The 20,889-nt window shown below is 39.3% G+C and overlaps 1 protein-coding gene across 1 annotated transcript in view; it reads right to left on the reverse strand.

Annotated features, from left to right (window-relative positions):
- Positions 1-6,106: 6,106 nt before the first annotated feature.
- Positions 6,107-20,889, reverse strand: part of CFAP53 (cilia and flagella associated protein 53) — a 41,085-nt gene continuing 26,302 nt past the window's right edge. Inside the window, exons 6-8 of the mRNA XM_053572025.1 lie at positions 19,965-20,181; positions 10,534-10,636; positions 6,107-6,514 (exon numbers count right to left, since the gene is read on the reverse strand). Of these exons, the coding sequence (XP_053428000.1) occupies positions 6,289-6,514; positions 10,534-10,636; positions 19,965-20,181 (546 nt within the window). The 3' untranslated portion in view covers positions 6,107-6,288. The remainder of the gene's footprint in view (positions 6,515-10,533; positions 10,637-19,964; positions 20,182-20,889) is intronic.

The following is a 20,889-nucleotide window of genomic DNA, read 5'->3' on the forward strand; positions in this document are numbered from 1 at the left end:
CTCTCTCCCCCTTTATTTAAATACACCAGGGCTATTTTCCAACTTGCTACCACTTAGCCAGTCCCTCTCTCTCTACCCAGCCTTCCTGGGAACTTGGTATTCTTTCAACCCTATCTTTTGCATATGCACCTTTGTTAGAAATCAATAAAATCTCTGAAAAGGCCAAATAAATGTTTTATTTTCTCAGTTTACTCAACCTGAGTTAATGTACAACTTTCCCACTTTCAGACTTGTTTCAAACTCGCATATCTTCAGTGTGGTTTTCTCAGCCGGCATTCCAACCAGGTCAGGGTTTGTGTGCAAAATCCCCTAGTAGTGCCCAATATTACTCTGATACCAGACCCAGAAAAAAACATAAGAATAGACCAAGATCCAAGATCCAAGATCCAAGATCTAAGATATACAATAGACCAAGACCAACATAGTGGCAAAAATTCTTAACAACATATTAGCAACTGAAATGCAGCAACATATAAAAAATATACACCATAACCTAGTGACATTTCTTCCAGGATATGAAAGGTTAGTTTTGCAACTGAAAATAAATTCATGTAACATACCACATAAAGAACCAAAAACACATGTTGAACTGAATAGGCGCAGAAAAATCATTTGACAGAATCCAATACCTATTCATATACAAACTCTCAATAAACTAGAAATAGGTGAAAGGATGACATTGTTAGTAAATCATCTAACAGAGAAAAAAATCACTGCACACAACTGCTCCTTTGTTTAATTACCTGTGGCTTCATTTTTTTTTTTTTTTTTTAAGAGCTTGTTTTACAGAACAGGAATGGTACTGAGGAGACAGACTCTTCCACATCTACCAGACCATATTCTGAGAAGTTCAATAAAACCAGTGTAGTGGAGAGATGGGGAAAAAACCTTCCTGTTATCATTCTATAGCAATAAAAGCTCAAGCCACCCATCCTCAGTGCTGGCGTTCCTTCTCTTTTTCTTTTGTGCTGTGGTCTTTCCTCTCTTAAAAAGTAAAATAAGCTTTTTCTTCAAACCTATCCTAATCTTTGAGTTAAGAATTCTTTTTAAGCCCATGCTACAAGTTCCCACCCTAATTGAAGCTAGACGGTATCTGTGAAAAACCCAAGATTATATCATACTTAATGGTGACAGAATGAATGTGTTCTCTTAAAGCTGGAAACAAGTCAAAAATATCTACCTCACAACTTCTATTTAATATCATACTAAGTATTATGGTGACTATAGCAATCAGGCAAGAAAAATGAAAGTCATACAGATTGGTAAGAAAGAAATACAATTGTCTTTGTTTATAAATGCCAAGATCTTGAAGGGATAAAATCTGACATATTTACCAAAAAAACAAAACAAACAAACCACACAAACAAAAACTAGAATAAGCATGTTTAGCTCAATATATAAAAATCAATTGTCTTTCCATATGCTAGCAATGAATAATTCAAACATGAAATTTTTTAAAATTCCATTTGCAATACCATTGAATAGAAAAATATTTAGGCATAAATGTAACCAAGAAAGCAAAAGTCTTGCACACTAAAAACTATGCAACACTGCTCAAAAAAATTAAAGATGACTTAAGTGAATTGGAGACAGATCTTTTTCATGGATTAGAAGGCTCATTATCATTAAGATGGCACTTCTCCCAAGTTCATGTATAGAGTCAAAGTAATCACTATTAAAATATCAGAAGGCGGCTGGGTGCCTGTAGCGCAGTGAGTAGGGAGGATGCAAGTCACATACACTGAAGCTGGTGAGTTTGAGCCCTGCCTGGGCCTGCTAAACGACAATGACAACTGCAACCAAAAAATAGCTGGGTGTTGTAGCGGGCACCTGTAGTCCCAGCTACTTGGAAGGCTGAGGCAAGAGAATCGCTTAAGTCCAAGAGTTTGAGGTTGCTGTGAGCTGTGACACCACAGCACTCTACCAAGGGTAACATAGTGAGATTCTGTCTCAAAAAAAAAAAAAAAATATATATATATATATGATGATATAATGATATAATTGTTAGGACCAGCTTGTCAAGACCTTTTTGTAGAAATTGACAAGCTGGTCCTAACAATTATATCAAAAGTTAAAGGCCCTAGAATAGACAAAATTTTGAAAAAAGAACAATACTGCATGACATAACAGTTTCAAAAATTACTAAAAGACCACATCATTCACACAGTGTTATATTAGTTGAAGGATAGACAAATCAATGTAATAAAGTGTCCAGAAATAAACTCTTACATTTATAGTCAATTGAGTTTTAGACTTAGATCAGCAGTTCTTAACCTGTGGGGCAACCCACTGGAACTGTATCAAAGGGTCGTGGCATTAGGAAGGTTGAGAACCACTGACTTAGATGGTTATTTCATACTATTAAAAAATACTCAAAATAGACCATGATTTCAATATTAAGAGCTTAAACTTTCCCTGAACCCCATAAATGCATCAATGTACAAAGTTATGATTTAATAAAAAACAATTAAAAAAATAAGAGCTTAAACTCTAAAATATCTAGGCAAAAGAATAGAAGAATATCTTTATGATCTTGGGTTAAGCAAAGATTTCATAGAATTTCATCAAAATTAAAAACTTCTGTTCTCCAAAAGAGAACCATTAAGTATATTATAAATAGCCAGAAGGGAGGTTTTTGGATGTTCCATCACAAAAAAAAATAATAATAAGACAAATATCTAAGGTGATGGATAAGCTAAATGCTCTGATTTGATCATTATATAATGTATATGTATTAAAATATCAAATTGCACCCACTAAATGTGTATAATTACAGTGTATCAATTTAGAAAGAATAATTTTTTTAAAACAGAATATGAAAAGACAAGCCTCAGACTGGGAAAAATATTTGCCAATGATAGATATCAATCATATTGTATATCACATCATATCATATCCGATAGAGGACTTGTATCTAGACTACATAAAGAACTCTTCCAACTCAGTGAGAAAGGATGACCCAATTAGAAAATGAGGGTGAGGATTTGAATAGACAGAAGAAGACATATGAAGGGCAAATAAGCTCATGAAAATATGCTCAACATCATTAGTCATTCAGAAAATGCAAATTAAAACCACAAAGAAATGCTTTTCACACTTGCTAGAATTGCTATTACAAGCACTGACAAGGATGTGGGGAAACTGGAACCTTTAGATATTGCAATGGGAATGTAATATGATGCAGTCACTTTGGAAAACAGTTTGGAAACTTAAAAAATTAAATGTTACACCATAAGACCCAACATTTCCACTCCTAGGTATCTACCCAAGAGAAATGAAAATGTATGTTCATGCAAAGACTTGTATGTGAATATTCATAGCAGTCCAAACATGGAAGCAATCCAAAGATTCTTGAACTAGTGAATAGATAAATAAATGGTGGCCTATCCATACACCAGAAGACTGCAAAAATAAAAAAGAATAAACCATTGATGCATTCAATATCATGGATGAACTTTAAAAACATGCTAAGTTAAAGAAACCAAGTACAAAGGACTACATGTTGTATGATTCCATTAATACCATAAGGCATCAATGATATCATTGATACATTACATAATACCATTCATGTTGTATTAATTCCATTAATATGGAAGTTCAAGAAAATGCAAAATTATAGAGACAAGTTGGTCAGTGTTGGTTTGGCACTGGTTTTGGGGGTGGCGATTTATGCCAAACATGTCCAAAGTAAGTTTTTGGGATAATGGATATGGTTCTAAAACTGGACTGTGGTCACAGTTTCAAAGCTCTCTAAATTCAACAAAAATTGCTTCACTGCATGGACTTTATTGTATGGAAATTATACCTCAATATAGCTCTTGGGTCTAGAAGAATAAATTGGCCTAGAATTTTTATACAGAACATTGGTTAGAGCGACTAGAAATAAAGAATTGCTTTATTTAGAAAGGAATGTCCTGCCAGGCATGATGGCTCACGCCTATAATCCTCACACTCTGGGAGGTTGAAGTGGGTGGATTGCTTGAACTCAGGAGTTCGAGACCAGCCTAAGCAAAAGCAAGACCCCATTTCCACTAAAAACAGCCTGGTGTTGTGGTGGGTGTCTGTAGTCTCAGCTACTAAGAAGGCTGAAGCAAGAGGATCGTTTGAGCCCAGGAGTTTGAGGTTGTTGTGGGCGTGATGCGACAGCACTCTACTTAGGGTGACAGAGTAGACTCTGTCTCAAAAAAAAAAAAATAGAAGGGAACATCCTACAGAAAGCATTTGTGAATAGTCCATGGGAATGATGTAATGGGTTATGAGAACAAGATGGGCATTTACCCAAAAAGTGTTATATTTTAATAGATGTGATGGGAAAAAAATGGGTTGCAGGATCAAATAAGTGTGGATAACGGAGGCATAAACACAGGTAGCTTGGTTTCATTACTTTAGGGTTTCCCAGAGCCTTTAAATACATATTTCGGTGTGTATAATCACTCCCCAGGAAAGGGAGCCTTCTCCAAATTTATTTTTATACAAAAACTGGTGTACCACAAAGCACACTTTGATATATGGAAAACATGTGCAGAGCAGGAGTAGAATCTCAAATGGAGTATTGTCTAGAATTACCCAGGAATTTTCTAATTTCTTTGACTTCCTTTGGCTGAGCAAACCTCTAGATTGACAGCTTGAGAATTGTGTCAACTGTTTCCCTCTACCAGGGCAGTTTGCTGAAGTGTTGCTCAGATCAAAAGCATAGAGCCACCTCTAACTTCCTTTTAATCCTCGCCCTCAGCACACATCCTCCAGCAAATCGAGTTGGCTCTACCTTCAAAATATAATAAGAATCTGGCCTTTCTCACAGGGGCCCAGATACCACCTTATATAAGTTATCTATTGCTACCTAACACAACAACCCAAAACTTAGTGGCTTGAACCACAATAAATATTTATTACCTCACAGTTTCTATGGGGCAGGAACGGGAAACAGCTTGGCTAAAGGGTTTTGGCTCGGAGTCCCTCATGATAGTTGCAGTCCAGATGTCAGCCAGGGCCACAGGCATCCAAATGCTCCTCTAATGCAGGGGCTAAAGACTCTTCTCCCAAGGTCGCTCATGCATGTGGCTGCCATGTGGCCACTGCCCTTTGGTGAAAGGCTTCAGTCCCTCTAGAGGGCCTCTTTCACATCCTGCACTCACCAACAGAAGCAGCTGACTGAGCTGCAGTGTCTTTTATGATTTAGACTTGGGAGTTACACCCCTGCAGTGTTCCAGTGGTCACATAGGCCACCTGCAATCCATCAAAGGAGGGCATGAATATAGAGGAGAAGATCACTGGAGCCACCTTGGAGGCGGCCACCACACTACCACCTCCTCTCACCTGGATTATTGCAGTCTCTTGGCTGACATTCTGTTTGCCTCCCTGATATCTAGTCCCAACACTGCAGCCAGCAACCCTCTTATGTCCTATCCTGTTGCTCCCCTCCTCAAAACCCCAAAAACCTTTCCGTCATGAAGGAAAAGCTAGTGTTTACCATGGCTCCAAAGTCTTACATCATCTGGCCTCTGCTACCTTACGTATCAGTCTTCTACCATTCTCTCCTTCCTCAATAACCAGCACAAATACAGTGCCGCAAATGCATTCAGCAGACTTCTGCCCCTTGCCCTTGCTCTTTCCTCTGCTTGGGATGTTTTTCCCCCAGATAGCCCATGGCTAGTTCACTGAGACCTCTCATCAAGTATCAGCTGCTCAGAGAGGCCTTTTCTAACATCACATATATAATGTTGTACCTGCCGGTCCCTGCTTTTTAGCACTTAAAGCTTACTGTTTTCCCCCTTGGGATATAAGCTCCACAAAAGCAAGAGGTTTGTTTTGTTCTTGCTGAAATCTCAAGATCTAGAATAGAGCCTGGCACATGGAAGACACTCAGTAAATATTTGTTTAATGACTGAATAACTGGGTTAATGTAAGTGGCTATTAGTCCCAGTTCTGCCTACAAAAATGCCCTGTTAACACTCAATTATGTACATGAGAGAGGAACAAAAAAGAAGGGAAGAGGAAATGGGAATATGAGTAGATAGATTTTAGAAAATAGCTATTAACAAGAGAATAAAAAAGGCAGGCATGGGGGCAAGTCAGAAAAATAACTGTGACACAAAGAACATCATTCGGATTTGTAGGTCTATGAAATCTAAAAATGGAACAAGTTTATTTGAAGAAAGAAAATTTTGTACAACTAATTATACAAACTCAAAGAAAAAAAAGAATAGCTTACCCATGAGTTAAAATGAACATCCAAGCAATACTGTTGTTAAAAATACTAAAAGACTGAGAAAAGTTATGCTCATGCAACTATGGTGGGAGCTTGCTAGGGCACGTTTTCCGCATGGGATGGATATACTGGGGCAGCACTTGAGAGGACAGGATCTCCTGGATCTTGTCCAAGCAAATCTTGTTTGCTTCTACCCCTGCTTCAAATTCTCGGCGTTTCTCTGCCCCCTCTGCCTCTCGGGCCTTCTCCTGGTAGGCTATTTGCTCCTGAAGTTGCTTCCGGTACTCCTGGGCTAAAGCTTGGCGTCTAAAATATCAGAAAAACCAAAGCGTACAATTATAAAAGTAAGCATTTGGGTTTATTTAGAGCATGACAATTAGAACATAATTTGTGAAGCCAAATCAAAATTCCCACTAAAATTAGAGTGCATGGAGAGGAAATAGATTAAAAACTCAATAATGGGTTTCTTCCATAATAATCATTAATATGATCCTAGAACAAACATTGATTTTAGAGAGGTAATGCATCCCTTCTTAAAATACTAACTGCTATGTTGAGGGAGTCCTTGGCTTCTCTCCCTCCCTCTTCTCCAAGGAAGAACTTATCTATTGTTAAAATTGATGAGAACAAGCAGGCTGTTCAGGGAAGCTTTTCCCTTTTCCTCCTGGAGGCTGGACTGCCTGTTTCCTGCTCTGCTCTAGGTCAGAAGGCCTACAGTCTGGCCCTGCTGGGGACTGAGTGGGTAAGTTAACCTCTTCCAAACATTCTGTTCAACCTCTTGCATATATAAGCCACATTTTTAATATACAAGACATATTTTGGGAATTCATAATGTAATATTTTTATTGTAACAAAAAGCACATACAAAAAATCTTAGCCATTTTTAAGTGTATATCAGTAGTTAAGTGCATTCATATTGTTGTGAAACAGATATCCAGAACTTCCTTGCAAATTTGAAACTATATATACCCTTTAAACACCGACTCCCTTTTTTCCCCGACCCCCACTCCTGCTAATCACCATTTTTAACTTTATGTTCCTGTAAACTTGACTGCTTTAGAAAGCTCATAAAATTAGAATCATACAGTATTTGTCTTTTTGTGACTGATTTATTCACTTAGCATGTTTTCAAGATTCATTGATATTGTAGCTTGTGACAGGATCTTATTCCTTTTTAAGGCTGAATAAAATCCATTGTACACATATACCATATTTTGTTTACCCATTCACTAGTTGATAAGACATTTGATACCTCTTAGATACAGTAAATAGGTGCTGCTATGAACATGGATGTCCAAGTATTTCCTTAAGACCTTGCTCTTAATTTTTTGGATAAATAACAAGACATGGGATTGTTGGATCATATGGCAGTTCTACTTTTAATTTATTGAGGAACCTCCATATTGTTTTCCATAGTGGTTATCCTACCTTCATTTTACAATTTTAAGCTACATTTTTATTATCAGTTGTGGTATAATAACAATTATATTGCTTACTGTCCTCCTTGTTGCACTAGTTCCTGGCACAGAGCTCCTAAACTCTCGACATTTCCTGTGCAACAGGAGTTTCTGTTGTTATTCATAAGAATACACAAGTTAAAGTTCCTAAGGTAACTTAGCATGGGGCCCTTGGGTAGCCTCAGAATGGGGCTGGTCATTAGAAAGGCCAAGTGATTACAGCGTTGAACTTTCAGCCCACCCACTGACTTCTGGGAAGAAGGGACACTGGAGATTGAACTCCATAAAAACTCTCAAAGGATGAGGTTCTCAGAACCCCTGGGAGAGTGAGCACATAGAGGTGCAGGGAGGAGGGTGTGCCTGAAGGGAGTGTGGAAGTCCCTGTGCTTCTCTTCCATTTGGCTGCTCCCGGATTGTATCCTTTATGATGAACAGGTATACATAAGTAATGTATTCTTGTTCTGGGAGCAGTTCTAGTAACCTACTGAACCTGAGGAGGAGGTCATGGGAATTCCCAATTTGCAGCTGGTTGATCAGAAGGTGGCTGGGATGTGGATCTGGTGTCTGAAGTGGAAGCAGTCTTATGGGACTAAGCCCTTAACCCAAGGGGTCTGCACCAACTCTGTGTAGTTAGCAGGGGAATTGAATTGAGTTGTTGAATACCCAGCTGTGTCTGGAGAATCAGAGCACTGATTATTGGTGTCAGAAAATACCCAACTTTTTTTTTTTTTTGTAGAGACAGAGTCTCACTTTATGGCCCTCGGTAGAGTGCTGTGGCCTCACACAGCTCACAGCAACCTCCAACTCCTGGGCTTAAGTGATTCTCTTGCCTCAGCCTCCCAAGTAGCTGGGACTACAGGCGCCCGCCACAACGCCCGGCTATTTTTTGGTTGCAGTTTGGCCGGGGCCGGGTTTGAACCCGCCACCCTCAGTATATGGGGCCGGCACCTTACCGACTGAGCCACAGGTGCTGCCTGAAAATACTCAACTTTTATCAGAAATAAAAGATTGTGGTTTGGATACTCCTGTGTGGTAGATTGTATTTTCCAAAGATAGTACTATCTCCCTTCCCATGTGTTCTGTGGCAAGGTGAATGGATAGTCAGTCCCCTATCAAAAGATGGAGCTTATTTTCCTAGTCCCTTGAATTTGGATGAGCTCTGTGGCTGCTTTCGTGACCAAGAGAACACAGCAGAAGTAATGTTATACCAGTCCTATGAATGGCCTTTAACTGGCCTGGCAGCTTCCTCTTTTTCTCTCAGAGCACTTGCTATGGGAACTCTCTCTCTCAGAGAGAGCTACCATACTATGAAATGTCCAAACCATATAGAAAACCCAGGAGGTGTTTTAGTTGAAAACTACAACTGATAGTTGGTAACTGAGATCCTGGACTATAGTCAGCATGTTGCCAGCTAAATGCATAGGTATCTACCTCAGTCGAGCCTTCAGATGAATATAACCTCAGTCAAATGGTTCAGACTTCAACCACATGAGATACCTCAACAAGAACAACCTAGCTGAGCCATGTCAACCCACAGGATCATAAGAGATAATCACAAATTGCTTTAAACCATAAATTTTGGGGTGTTCTGTTAAGCAGCAATAGGTAACTGTAATACCTTCTGCCCCTACTTGTTTTGTATCCCTCAGTTGATTAAGAAGTTCAGCAAGGAAAAGAGGTGGTATTTATTGAGTTCCCTCAAATTTCCAACAATAGACTTTTCAAAAATGAGGAAAGATCTCCAGAGCAGAGACAGTATCAAGTAGTCTGTAGAGTGGACCAGATATTGTTGCTAGTGTCCCCAGTTGACACTAGGCTCAGGCACATTAACCATACTCTCTCTAGAAAGAAAGAAGCTTATTCCTATGCACTGTGGTGTGGGTTAGTCAAGGGACAGTCCCCAGGAACAAGGAGGGAGACCAGGAATTAGAGGAGCCAGGTCTTTTTTCTCCACTACGCTGGCTGCCTAACTCAGTATCTTGGTCATCAATGGGATAGGAGTGCTATAGTCTGGAAAACATGCAAAAAGGCAGCTGTCTGCTTCTTCCTCCAAGCCTGATTTGTAGTGATCAGAAGGACACTAGCTAATTCCAGCAAAGAGGCTTATCCAAGGAGAGCAGGGTTATTTCTCAAAGCACTCAGAGCATTTATTTTCATTGTCTATCCCAGTGAGGCTGAAACAACCCTCCTGGGGACATCTGCATAGAATCTTGTCCCTAATAAGTTAGTTCTGCTAATCTAGCTCCTTAGGCAACCCTATATTTCAGGATTTACTTCACTGGGGGAAAAGTCTTCTTGTTACTTCATTAGGATTTAGGGTTGATAACTATGTTTTCATTGTTTCAAATTGATTTTATTTTTAAAGATGTTCACTCAGCTTAATACCTAATGTGTATAATCACAATGTACAAAATGGAAATAGAATTTAATTTTGCCAGGATTATTGGTACAGCTAGAGTGCAGTGACATCATAGCTCACTACAATCTCAAACTCTTGGGCTTAAGCAATCCTCCTCCTCAGCCTCCCCAGTAGCTGGGACTATATTTGCCCAACACCAAGTCCAGCTAATGTGTCTATTTTCAGTAGAGACAGAATCTCACTATTACTCATACTGGTCTTGAAATCCTGACCTCAAGCAATCCTCCCACCTTGGCCTCCCAGAGTGCTAGGATTACAAGTATGAGCCAGTACGCCCTAGAAGTACTATTTTTACTTGAAATTTTATAAATTATTGAGCTTCTAGAAGAACAAGTATATTCTCACGTAAAATAACACCAATAATGCATGAATTATAGCACAGTATCCTCTCTGTGTGTTGGAAATCCTTTGTTAAGGAGAAAATGATAATGAAGAAAATGAAATCATACCTTGCAAAATTCTCTTTCTCTTCACAGTTAAGCTCTTTAAGGCCGTCATTTATGCGTTCCTTTTCCATTGCGAGTTCTTCCTGTTCTTTAGCTTTGCGTTGCACTAAGAAAAGCAAAAGTAATTATGTGTCAAATGCCTTTTTCAGACAAGACTGGCCAACATTTTTCTGGGCACCAAAGCCATTTTGTCTTTAGAAAGATAGAGCTTAAAATCATTGGGCTGGATCCAAGATCAGTAAACTCAATGGAGATGTGAATAGGGCTCATTCATACTATATGCTGCTGTCTACACAGATTTTCTCTTCATCACTTTTCATTGCAAATCTATTTTGTACCAAATAAGCAATTTTTAAACATTTCTCACTTTTCTCTTCTTCAGGACAATTTTCTTGGCATTCATATTAATAAGAAAGTTATTATAAGATAAATATTTTTAAAAGTATATAAAGGTCTTATAATTTTTTTTCTTTGTTTGTTTTGGTAGAGACAGTCTTCCTCTGTTGCCCAAGCTGGAGTGCAGCAGCGTGACCATAGCTCACTGCGATAATGAAGACCTGGGCTGTCTTACTAATAAAATTTTCAACATCTCAGTAGAAAAAAGACAAAAAAAAAAAACCAAAACAGACTTTACAAAAGAATACATAGGACTGGACAATGTACATCTGAAATGTACATATTTTGGGTCCCAAAATCTATTTTAGAAATTTGTCTTAACCAGATATTAGCCCCCCAAAATATGTACAGAGATAATAACCCGGAATGCTAAAATAATAGTAAAAGGATTAGAATGAATTTGAAGGTTCACTAGTTGTGTTTAGGACCATAAATTATGGTCCATTTTAATAACATATTTCTAGGCAGCCATTAAACATCTTATAATTGATGACAAATGACTTTAAAATGTCTTTGATAAATGAAAAATAAAGACTATAAAACAGTATGGATAGAACATGACTGTAAGGTATAAGAGGATATTATGTATATAATAAAAATACTGGAAGGAAATACACAAAGTTGTAAATAGTAGCTATTCCTCAGTGGTAGAATTATGGTTGATTTTGCTTCCTTATTTATATAGTCACAAATTTTTCATATTTTCTCAATATTTTCAAAAAATATCATTTTGATCACATTAATCACTGATGAATGCAAAAATCTTTTCAGCTTATAAGCTTTCCTCTCATTTGCTAAAAATTTCATCTAATACTGGCTTCACAATTTTCTACTGCTATTACAATTCCTGGAGTGGAGAATTAATTAATGGAACCAGGATGAGCTTTCTCTTAAGACCATTTTTCTTTCTCTTAAAGACTATTAGTGTGAAATCTAATGCTACACTAATGGTACATGCACCATCTACTGCCTCTCATCTATTTCTGTCATTTCCATGTCCACTGGGTTGGACATGGAAATGACAGAAATCTGGAGGTGGTTGTTCACCCTCTCGACAAATATCACTCTGCAATGAAGCCCTGTGTGAGACTGAAGCAATACAATGTTGTGGTGCTGTGTAAGAGACACGTCATGGCTATATGATTAATAGTAGCCAGAGGTGATGATTTCACAGGGGCAGAGACAAGATGGCTGACCGAAGCCAGCTTTCCACAGTGGCTCCCGTCCAGAAGGAGAGTTAAAGGACAGAAATTTAGCAAGTAACCTGGTGGATTAGAGCTGCACCAAGAGAGAAGGTTGAAGAACACACATCAACCCCGCTGAGGCGAGCTGCGACCCCAAGGATACAAACAAAAGGTAGAAAATCCATCACCAAGAGGACGGGAGTCCCCTCCCCCATGAGAATGGCTCAGAGTGCCCCACAAACAAACGAGCAGAGTTCAAAGGTCCTCCCACTACACTCCATGGGAGAGACCCTCTAAAAACTGGACCTACCTCCCCTACTAGGGTCCCATGGCATTCCCCTGGGAATGCCATGGCATAAAACTGTATAAAACAGTATATATTCTCTACCTGCAATTCTGAGCTCCCAGCACTCCCCTCCACTCTCACTCTGAGGTCTGGAGCCCTATCCCCCAGGAGTCCAGATTCTTGGGTGATTTCTCAAGGGGTGTGGACAGGGCCTAGACTGCAGCTGGTCAGAGCTCATTCTGCAGCACGGGAGTGAGGAGAGGATGGTCAGCTGAGAGGGAACCACACCAGAGCAGCGGTGCCCCAAGGCACAGAGCAGTGGCCGTTTTTGGCAACAATAGGGCTCACTCCCAGATATTCCAAAGCCACACTTCCTGTCTCCCTGGGCAACCAGAGGAGGCTGGGCATCTTCTCAGGTGGCAACCACCTCAGAACAGATCTGGGATGGAAACGCAGGCCCCATAAGTAAAGGGTTTGCCTAAGGCAGTACCAGCCTGGGTGGAGGGCAGGGACTAGAAAATGTACGAGCAGAACCGGGAAATTCCCAGGATTGGCTGACCCAGAGGACTGCTTTACTGAGCCTATGATGCACCCAGCCCTCAGGGGATTGTCAGGCTATAGACAAAGGAAGGCAGGAGGCTAGAACTGACAGCTAACCGAATACAAACCTACAGAAGCAAAGACTGGGCCTGAGGAGCAGGCTCTGGGAACTCAAAACAGCTGCTCTTATGCAGGGGAATTCAGCAGGGACAGAAACAAATTCCCGCAAAGTTGTTCTGTTCTGTTCTGTTCTGTTCTGTTCTGTCAGTAACATCAATCAGGGGCGGGGCTGGAACTGAGTGAACACCCACCAGCCTCCATCAAGTGCCTGAGGTTGTCAGGCCTCACCTCCCCCTGCTGGATAGAGGCAGAGTGCAGAAGCCTGGCTGAGCAGATATAGACTTCCTTGTGATTCATGCAGGTGCAAACCCCTAGAGTATCTGTTCACTAGAGGCAACTAGGTCACAGCCCTGCGGGGCTATCAGTGACTGGGTGTGACAGAGATGTAAGGTGGGGAAGGAGGCATCAACCTTCCCTGACTAATCTATTTCCTGGGTGGGTCCTCCTGACTTCATGGAGCACCAAAGCAAATTATATCTGAGTTGTTGCCAGACACCTGTGATCCAGTTGCCGGAGACCTGTTAAATTCTCCCACCTGAGACAGGTGCTGACTGAAACACTTGATTTGGACCTTTTGAACTGAGCCAATCACCCGAGGACTATTCAAGTGGTGCCCTGGGTGTGTGGTTGTAGGAAGGTTTGATTTTCCTTTTCCAATTGTTGCATGCGGGGGGCGGGTTGACTTAATTGCTGGTATTTCTCCACAGCTGAGACTTCAACCCAGAGTAACTGTTTCACTAGGGTCGAACAGAGACCAGCTGAAAACAAGACAGAACCACTTAGCACCACCATGCCAAACAGGTCCCCAGTTTCTCAGGCCATAGCACTATACTGGTCCTCGACAAAGCTCCAGGGGAAAAATCAAATGGTGTAAAATACTCATGGGGTGGAATTAGCAGAAAAACAGTGGTAACATGAATAACCAGAATAGATTAACACCCCCAAGGAAAGATATGGCAGATGTAACTGAAGATCCCATTCATAAACTGCTGGCCGAGATGTAAGAAATCGAAATCAGAATTTGGATTGCAAACAAGATTATAGAATGGAGGAAAATTTGGAATTAGAAATTCGAGGAGCAATTCAAAAGTTGGAATTAGAAATTAGAGGAGAAATTCAAAGTTGTCTCAAGAATTTAACTAATTTAAAGACAAAACCACCAAAGATTTTAACACACTGAAGCAAGAATTTGCAGCCCTCAAAGATCTGAAAAATACAGTAGAATCCCTCAGTAACAAAGTGGAGCAAGCAGAAGAAAGGATTTCTGACATTGAAGACAAAGCCTTTGAACGCTCCCAAACTCTCAAAGAGGAAGAGAAATGGAGAGCAAAAATAGATCATTCTCTCAGAGAGCTCTGGGATAATTCAAAGAAGGTTAATATCCACCCCATTGGAATCCCTGAAAGTGATGAAGTGGCCTCACAAGGCACAGAGGCCCTTCTCCATGAAATTATGAAAGAGAATTTTCCAGACATGCCGAGAGATTCTGAAATTCAGATAGCAGACAGTTTCAAAAACCCAGCACAACTCAATCTGAATAAGACATCCACCAGGCATATCATAATTAACTTCACTAAAGTTAATACGAAGGAGAAAATCTGAAAGCAGCCAGATGTAAGAAATACATTACGTACAAAGGGAAGAATATTAGAATGACTGCAGATCTCTCTGCTGAAACTTTTCAAGCCAGAAGAGGGTGGTCATCGACTTTTAACCTCCTAAAGCAAAATTACTTTCAACCCCAGATCCTGTATCCAGCTAAACTGAGTTTCATTTATGATGGATAAATTAAATACTTTAATGACATTCATATGTTGAAGAAATTTGCCATAACAAAACCAGCTCTTCAGGATATTCTCAGACCTATCCTCCAATCTTCTACCACAAAAGTAAACTCACTCAGAAACTTTTGATCAAACTCTAACTTCCAAAGTGGCAAAAGGATTAAAAATGTCCACTGGACTTTTGAAGAACTCGATACCCAAAATTTTACCAGACTTACCAATATTCTCCATTAATGTGAATGGCGTAAACTGTCCTCTAAAGAGGCACAGGTTAGCTGACTGGATACAAAAACTTAGGCCAGATATTTGCTGCATACAAGAGTCACATCTTACCTTAAAAGATAAATATAGACTCAGGGTGAAAGGATGGTCATCCATATTTCAGGCAAATGGTAATCAGAAAAAGCAGGTGTTGCCATTCTATTTGCAGACACAATAGGCTTTAAACCAACAAAAGTAAGGAAGGATAAGAATGGTCACTTCATATTTGTTAAGGGTAATACTCAATATGATGAGATTTGAATTATTAATATTTATGCACCCAACCAGAAAGCGCCTCAATTTATAAGAGAAACTCTAACAGACATGAGCAACTTGATTTCCTCCAGCTCCATAATACTTGGAGATTTCAACACTCTTTTGGCAGTGTTGGATAGATCCTCCAATAAGAAGCAGACCAAAGAAATCTTAGATTTAAACCTAACCATCCAACATTTGGATTTAGCAGACATCTACAGAACATTTCATCCCATCTAAACTGAATACACATACTTCTCATCAGCCCACGAAACATACTCCAAAATCGATCACATCTTAGGTCAAAAGTCTGACCTCAGTAAATTTAAAAGAATAGAAATTATTCCTTGCATCTTCTCGGACCACCATGGAATAAAAGTTGAACTCACTAACAACAGAATTCTGCAAACTCATACAAAAACATGGAACTTAGATATCCTTATGCTGAATGATAGCTGGATCAGACATGAGATTAAGAAGGAAACTGCCAAATTTTTGGAACAAAACAACAATGAAGACATGAATTATCAGAACCTTTGGGATACCACAAAGGCAGTCCTAGGAGGACAATTTATAGCACTGCAAGCCTTCCTCAAGAGAACGGAAAGAGAGGAAGTTATCACCTTAATGGGATATCTCAAGTAACTGGAAAAGGAAGAACATTCCAACCCCAAATCCAGTACAAGAAAAGAATAATCAAAATTAGAGCAGAATGAAATTAAATTGAAAACAAAAGAATTACACAACACATTAATAAATCAAAAAGTTGGTTCTTTGAAAAGATCAATAAAATAGATAAACCTTTGGCTAACCTAACCAGGAAAAAAATGAGTAAAATCTCTAATCACATCAATCAGAAACAACAAAGATGAAATAACAACAGACTCCTGAGAAATTCAACAAATCCTTAATGAATATTACAAGAAACTTTATTCTCAGAAATATGAAAATATGAAGGAAATTGACCAATACTTGGAAGCACATCACCTTCCAAGACTTAGCCAGAATCAAGTAGAAATGTTGAACAGGCCAATATCAAGTTCTGAAATAGCACCAACCATACGAAATCTCCCTAAAAAGAAAAGCCCAGGACCAGATGGCTTCACATCAGAATTCTACCAAACCTTTAAAGAGGAATTACTACCTATATTACTCAACCTGTTCCAAAATGTAGAAAAAGAAGGAAGACTACCCAACACGTTCCATGAAGCAAACATGATCCCTGATCCCCAAACCAGGAAAAGACCCAACAAGAAAAGAAAATTATAGACGGATATCACTAATGAATATAGATGCAAAAATATTCAACAAGATCCTAACAAACAGAATCCAGCAACACATCAAACAAATTATACATCATGACCAAGTCAGTTTTATCCCAGGGTCTCAAGCCTGATTCAATATACGTAAATCTATAAGTATAATTCAGCACATAAACAAATTAAAAAACAAAGACCATATGATTCTCTCAATTGATGCAGAAAAAGCTTTTGATAATATCCAGCATCCCTTCATGATCAGAACACTTAAGAAAATTGGTATAGAAGGGATACCTCTTAAACTGATAGAGGCTATCTACAGCAAACCCACAGCCAATATCGTATTGAATGGAGTTAAATTGAAATCATTTCCACTCAGATCAGGAAGCAGACAAGGCTGCCCATTGTCTCCACTGCTCTTTAACATTGTAATGGAAGTTTTAGCCACCGCAATTAGGGAAGAAAAAGCAATCAAGGGTATCCATATAGGGTCAGAAGAGATCAAACTTTCACTCTTCGCAGACGATATGATTCTATATCTGGAAAATAGCAGGGATTCCACTACAAAACTCTTAGAAGTGATCAAGGAATACAGCAGCATCTCAGGTTACAAAATCAACATTCATAAATCGGTAGCCTTTATATATACCAACAATAGTCAAGCTGAAAAAACAGTTAAGGTCTCTATTCCATTCACAGTAGTGCCAAAGGAGATGAAATATTTGGGAGTTTATCTAACAAAGGACGTGAAAGATCTCTATAAAGAGAACTATGAAACTCTAAGAAAAGAAATACCTGAAAACATTAACAAATGGAAAAACATACCATGCTCATGGCTGGGAAGAATCAACATTGTTAAAATGTCCCTACTACCCAAAGCAATATACAATTTTAATGCAATCCCTATTAAAGCTCCACTGTCATACTTTAAAAATCTTGAAAAAATAATACTTCATTTTATGTGGAATCAGAAAAAAACTCGAATAGCCACAACATTACTCAGAAATAAAAACAAAGCAGGAGGAATCATGCTACCAGACCTCAGACTATATGATAAATCAATAGTGATCAAAACAGCATGGTACTGGCACAAAAACAGAGAAGTAGATGTCTGGAACAGAATAGAGAACCAAGAGATGAATCCAGCTACTTACCATTATCTGATCTTTGACAAGCCAATTAAAAACATTCAGTGGGGAAAAGATTCTGTATTTAACAAATGGTGCTGGGTGAACTGGCTGGCAACCTGTAGAAGACTGAAACTGGACCCACACCTTTCACCATTAACTAGGATAGACTCTCACTGGATTAAAGATTTAAACTTAAGACATGAAACTATAAAAATCCTAGAAGAGAGTGCAGGGAAAACCCTTGAAGAAATAGGTCTGGGCGAGTATTTTATGAGGAGGACCCCCGGGCAATTGAAGCAGCTTCAAAAATACACTACTGGGACCTGATCAAACTAAAAAGCTTCTGCATAGCCATGAACACAGTAAGTAAAGCAAGCAAACAGCCCTCAGAATGGGAGAAGATATTTGCAGGTTATGCCTCCAAGAAAGGTTTAATAACCAGAATCCACAGAGAACTCAAACGTATACACAAGAAAAGAACAAGTGATCCCATCGCAGGCTGGGCAAGGGACTTGAACAGAAACTTCTCTGAAGAAGACAGGCGCACAGCCTACAGACCTATGAAAAAATGTTCATCATCTTTAATCATCAGAGAAATGCAAATCAAAACTACTTTGAGATATCATCTAACTCCAATGAGACTAGCCTATATCACAAAATCCCAAGACCAGAGATGTTGGCGCAGATGTGGAGAAAAGGGAACACTTTTGCACTGCTGGTGGGAATGCAAATTAATACATTCCTTTTGGAAAGAGATATGGAGAACACTTAGAGATCTAAAAATAGATCTGCCATTCCATCCTGTAATCCGTCTACTGGGCATATACCCAGGAGACCAAAAAAATCACATCATAACAAAGATATTTGTACCAGAATGTTTATTGCAGCCCAATTCATAATTGCTAAGTCATGGAAAAAGCCCAAGTGTCCATCGATCCACGAATGGATTAATAAATTGTGGTATATGTACACCATGGAATATTATGCAGCCTTAAAGAAAGATGGAGACTTTACCTCTTTCATGTATACATGGATGGAGCTGGAATATATTCTTCCTGGTAAAGTATCTCAAGAATGGAAGCAAAAGTACCCAATGTACTCAGCCCTACTATGAAACTAATTTAGGGTTCTCACATGAAAGCTATAACTCAGTTACAACCTAAGAATAGGGGGAAGGGGGAAAGGGAGGGGAGGGAGGTGGGACGTGGGTGGAGGGAGGGATTGGTGGGATTGGTGGGATTACACCAGCGGTGCATCTTACAAGGGTACATGTGAAACTTAGTAAATGTAGAATGTAAATGTCTTAACACAATAACTAAGAAAATGCCAGGAAGGCTATCTTAACCAGTGTGATGAAAATGTGTCAAATGGTCTATAAAACCAGTGTATGGTGCCCCATGATCGCATTAATGTACACAGCTATGATTTAATAATAATAAAAAAAGTAGTAGCCAGAGGTCCAGGTAAGCATCTTACAGGACTGACACTATTTGTCACTTAGCAGTATGATGTAACCTGGGGGATTTCCAGGAGACCAGGACCCCTCAGCACAGATACAGCTTTCAGAAACCTTAAAACACAGCTTACCCTTCTAAGAACAGCTTTAACACCATTTATGAAGGAAATACAGAGTAACTGACCCACAGTTAATACTGGTATAAAAAAGGAGAAGGATTCCCCAAACTTTGAGAATGATCCCCAAAGACCAGATGTGAGAAAGTCACAATGAAAGCCCTGGAAAGAGGATTTATTTTGCACGAGGGAACACAGATGGCTTCTCAAGGAATGAGACACTTTAGCTGCCCTTGAAGGCTGTCTAGGATTTCTCAAGATCAAGAGCATCATGAGCTGAGAAAACTATGTAAGGAAAGGTATGGCGGTATGGAGATAGCTTTGGAAAGGAAAGAGGGATTGATAAAAGGAAGGAGAGGGAGATGTTTGTCTGTGCTCCACCTTCTCACTCTCCTTTGTAATTGTCAAGGCAAACAGTACTCAAATGACATATAGTTCCTTTAACTTTGAGCACATCTCACCAGTGACTGCTCAGAATCTGCTGGATATAAAACTCTGCACATGTACCCAATTAGGAGAGATGTGCAAAAAGCAGGGACTTTGCTGTCATCTTCTTTGTATCCCTCACAATGTCAACACAGTATCTTGGTTATTACTTAAGTTGAATTAAGGGCCCACTATGACATAGCTGTAATTTAATTTCTTACTCTTTTCCTGAACTTGAAGTTTTCTTGTACACATGACCTCATCTGCAAGTTGCCGCCTTGCCTCCTTTTCAAGTTTCAGCTCCTTCTCCTTCTCAGCCCACTTCTTTTCCTTCTCTTCCTCTATTATTCTATCCAGTTCTTTCTCCTGAGATTTTTCTTCTTCACATCTCTGTGCCAAATATTTATAATATATCTTCTGTTCCCTTATCATCTCTTCCTATGAAACATAAAAATTAATTCATATTGTTAAAATTTGAGGGTATGATAATGATATTAAGGATAAGTTAAAAATAAATTATTATTATTTTTTTTTTTTGTAGAGACAGAGTCTCACTCTATGGCCCTCGGTAGAGTGCCGTAGCCTCACACAGCTCACAGCAACCTCCAACTCCTGGGCTTAAGCGATTCTCTTGCCTCAGCCTCCCGAGTAGCTGGGACTACAGGCGCCCGCCACAACGCCCGGCTATTTTTTGGTTGCAGTTTGGCCGGGGCCGGGTTTGAACCTGCCACCCTGGGTATATGGGGCCGGCGCCTTACCGACTGAGCCACAGGCGCCACCCAAGGATAAGTTAAAAATAAATTATTAAAAACTCCAATCCCAATCTTTTACAGCCAAAAACTAAAATGTTATGTCTGATCTTTACCTCGAAATATTCAGGAGCAGTGGGAGAAATGGATCAGGGGTACAGACAAAACAAGATTGGCCATTAGTTGTTGATTATTGAAGCAAGGTGGTGGACACATGAGGCTCATGGGACTATTCTTTCTGTCTCAAAAGTTTGATAATACATGTTTGAATAAGTCAATTCAAACACTTTCCTAAAGTGTTTCCCAAAGTAGTTGTCAAATAATTTTCAATGATACATCTTTATTATCATTTATTTTAATTTAGGTAGATAAAATCTTAGTGTAATAAACAAAATAA

The sequence above is a fragment of the Nycticebus coucang genome, chromosome 19 (genome assembly GCF_027406575.1).
Source record: "Nycticebus coucang isolate mNycCou1 chromosome 19, mNycCou1.pri, whole genome shotgun sequence".
NCBI lineage: Eukaryota > Metazoa > Chordata > Mammalia > Primates > Lorisidae > Nycticebus > Nycticebus coucang.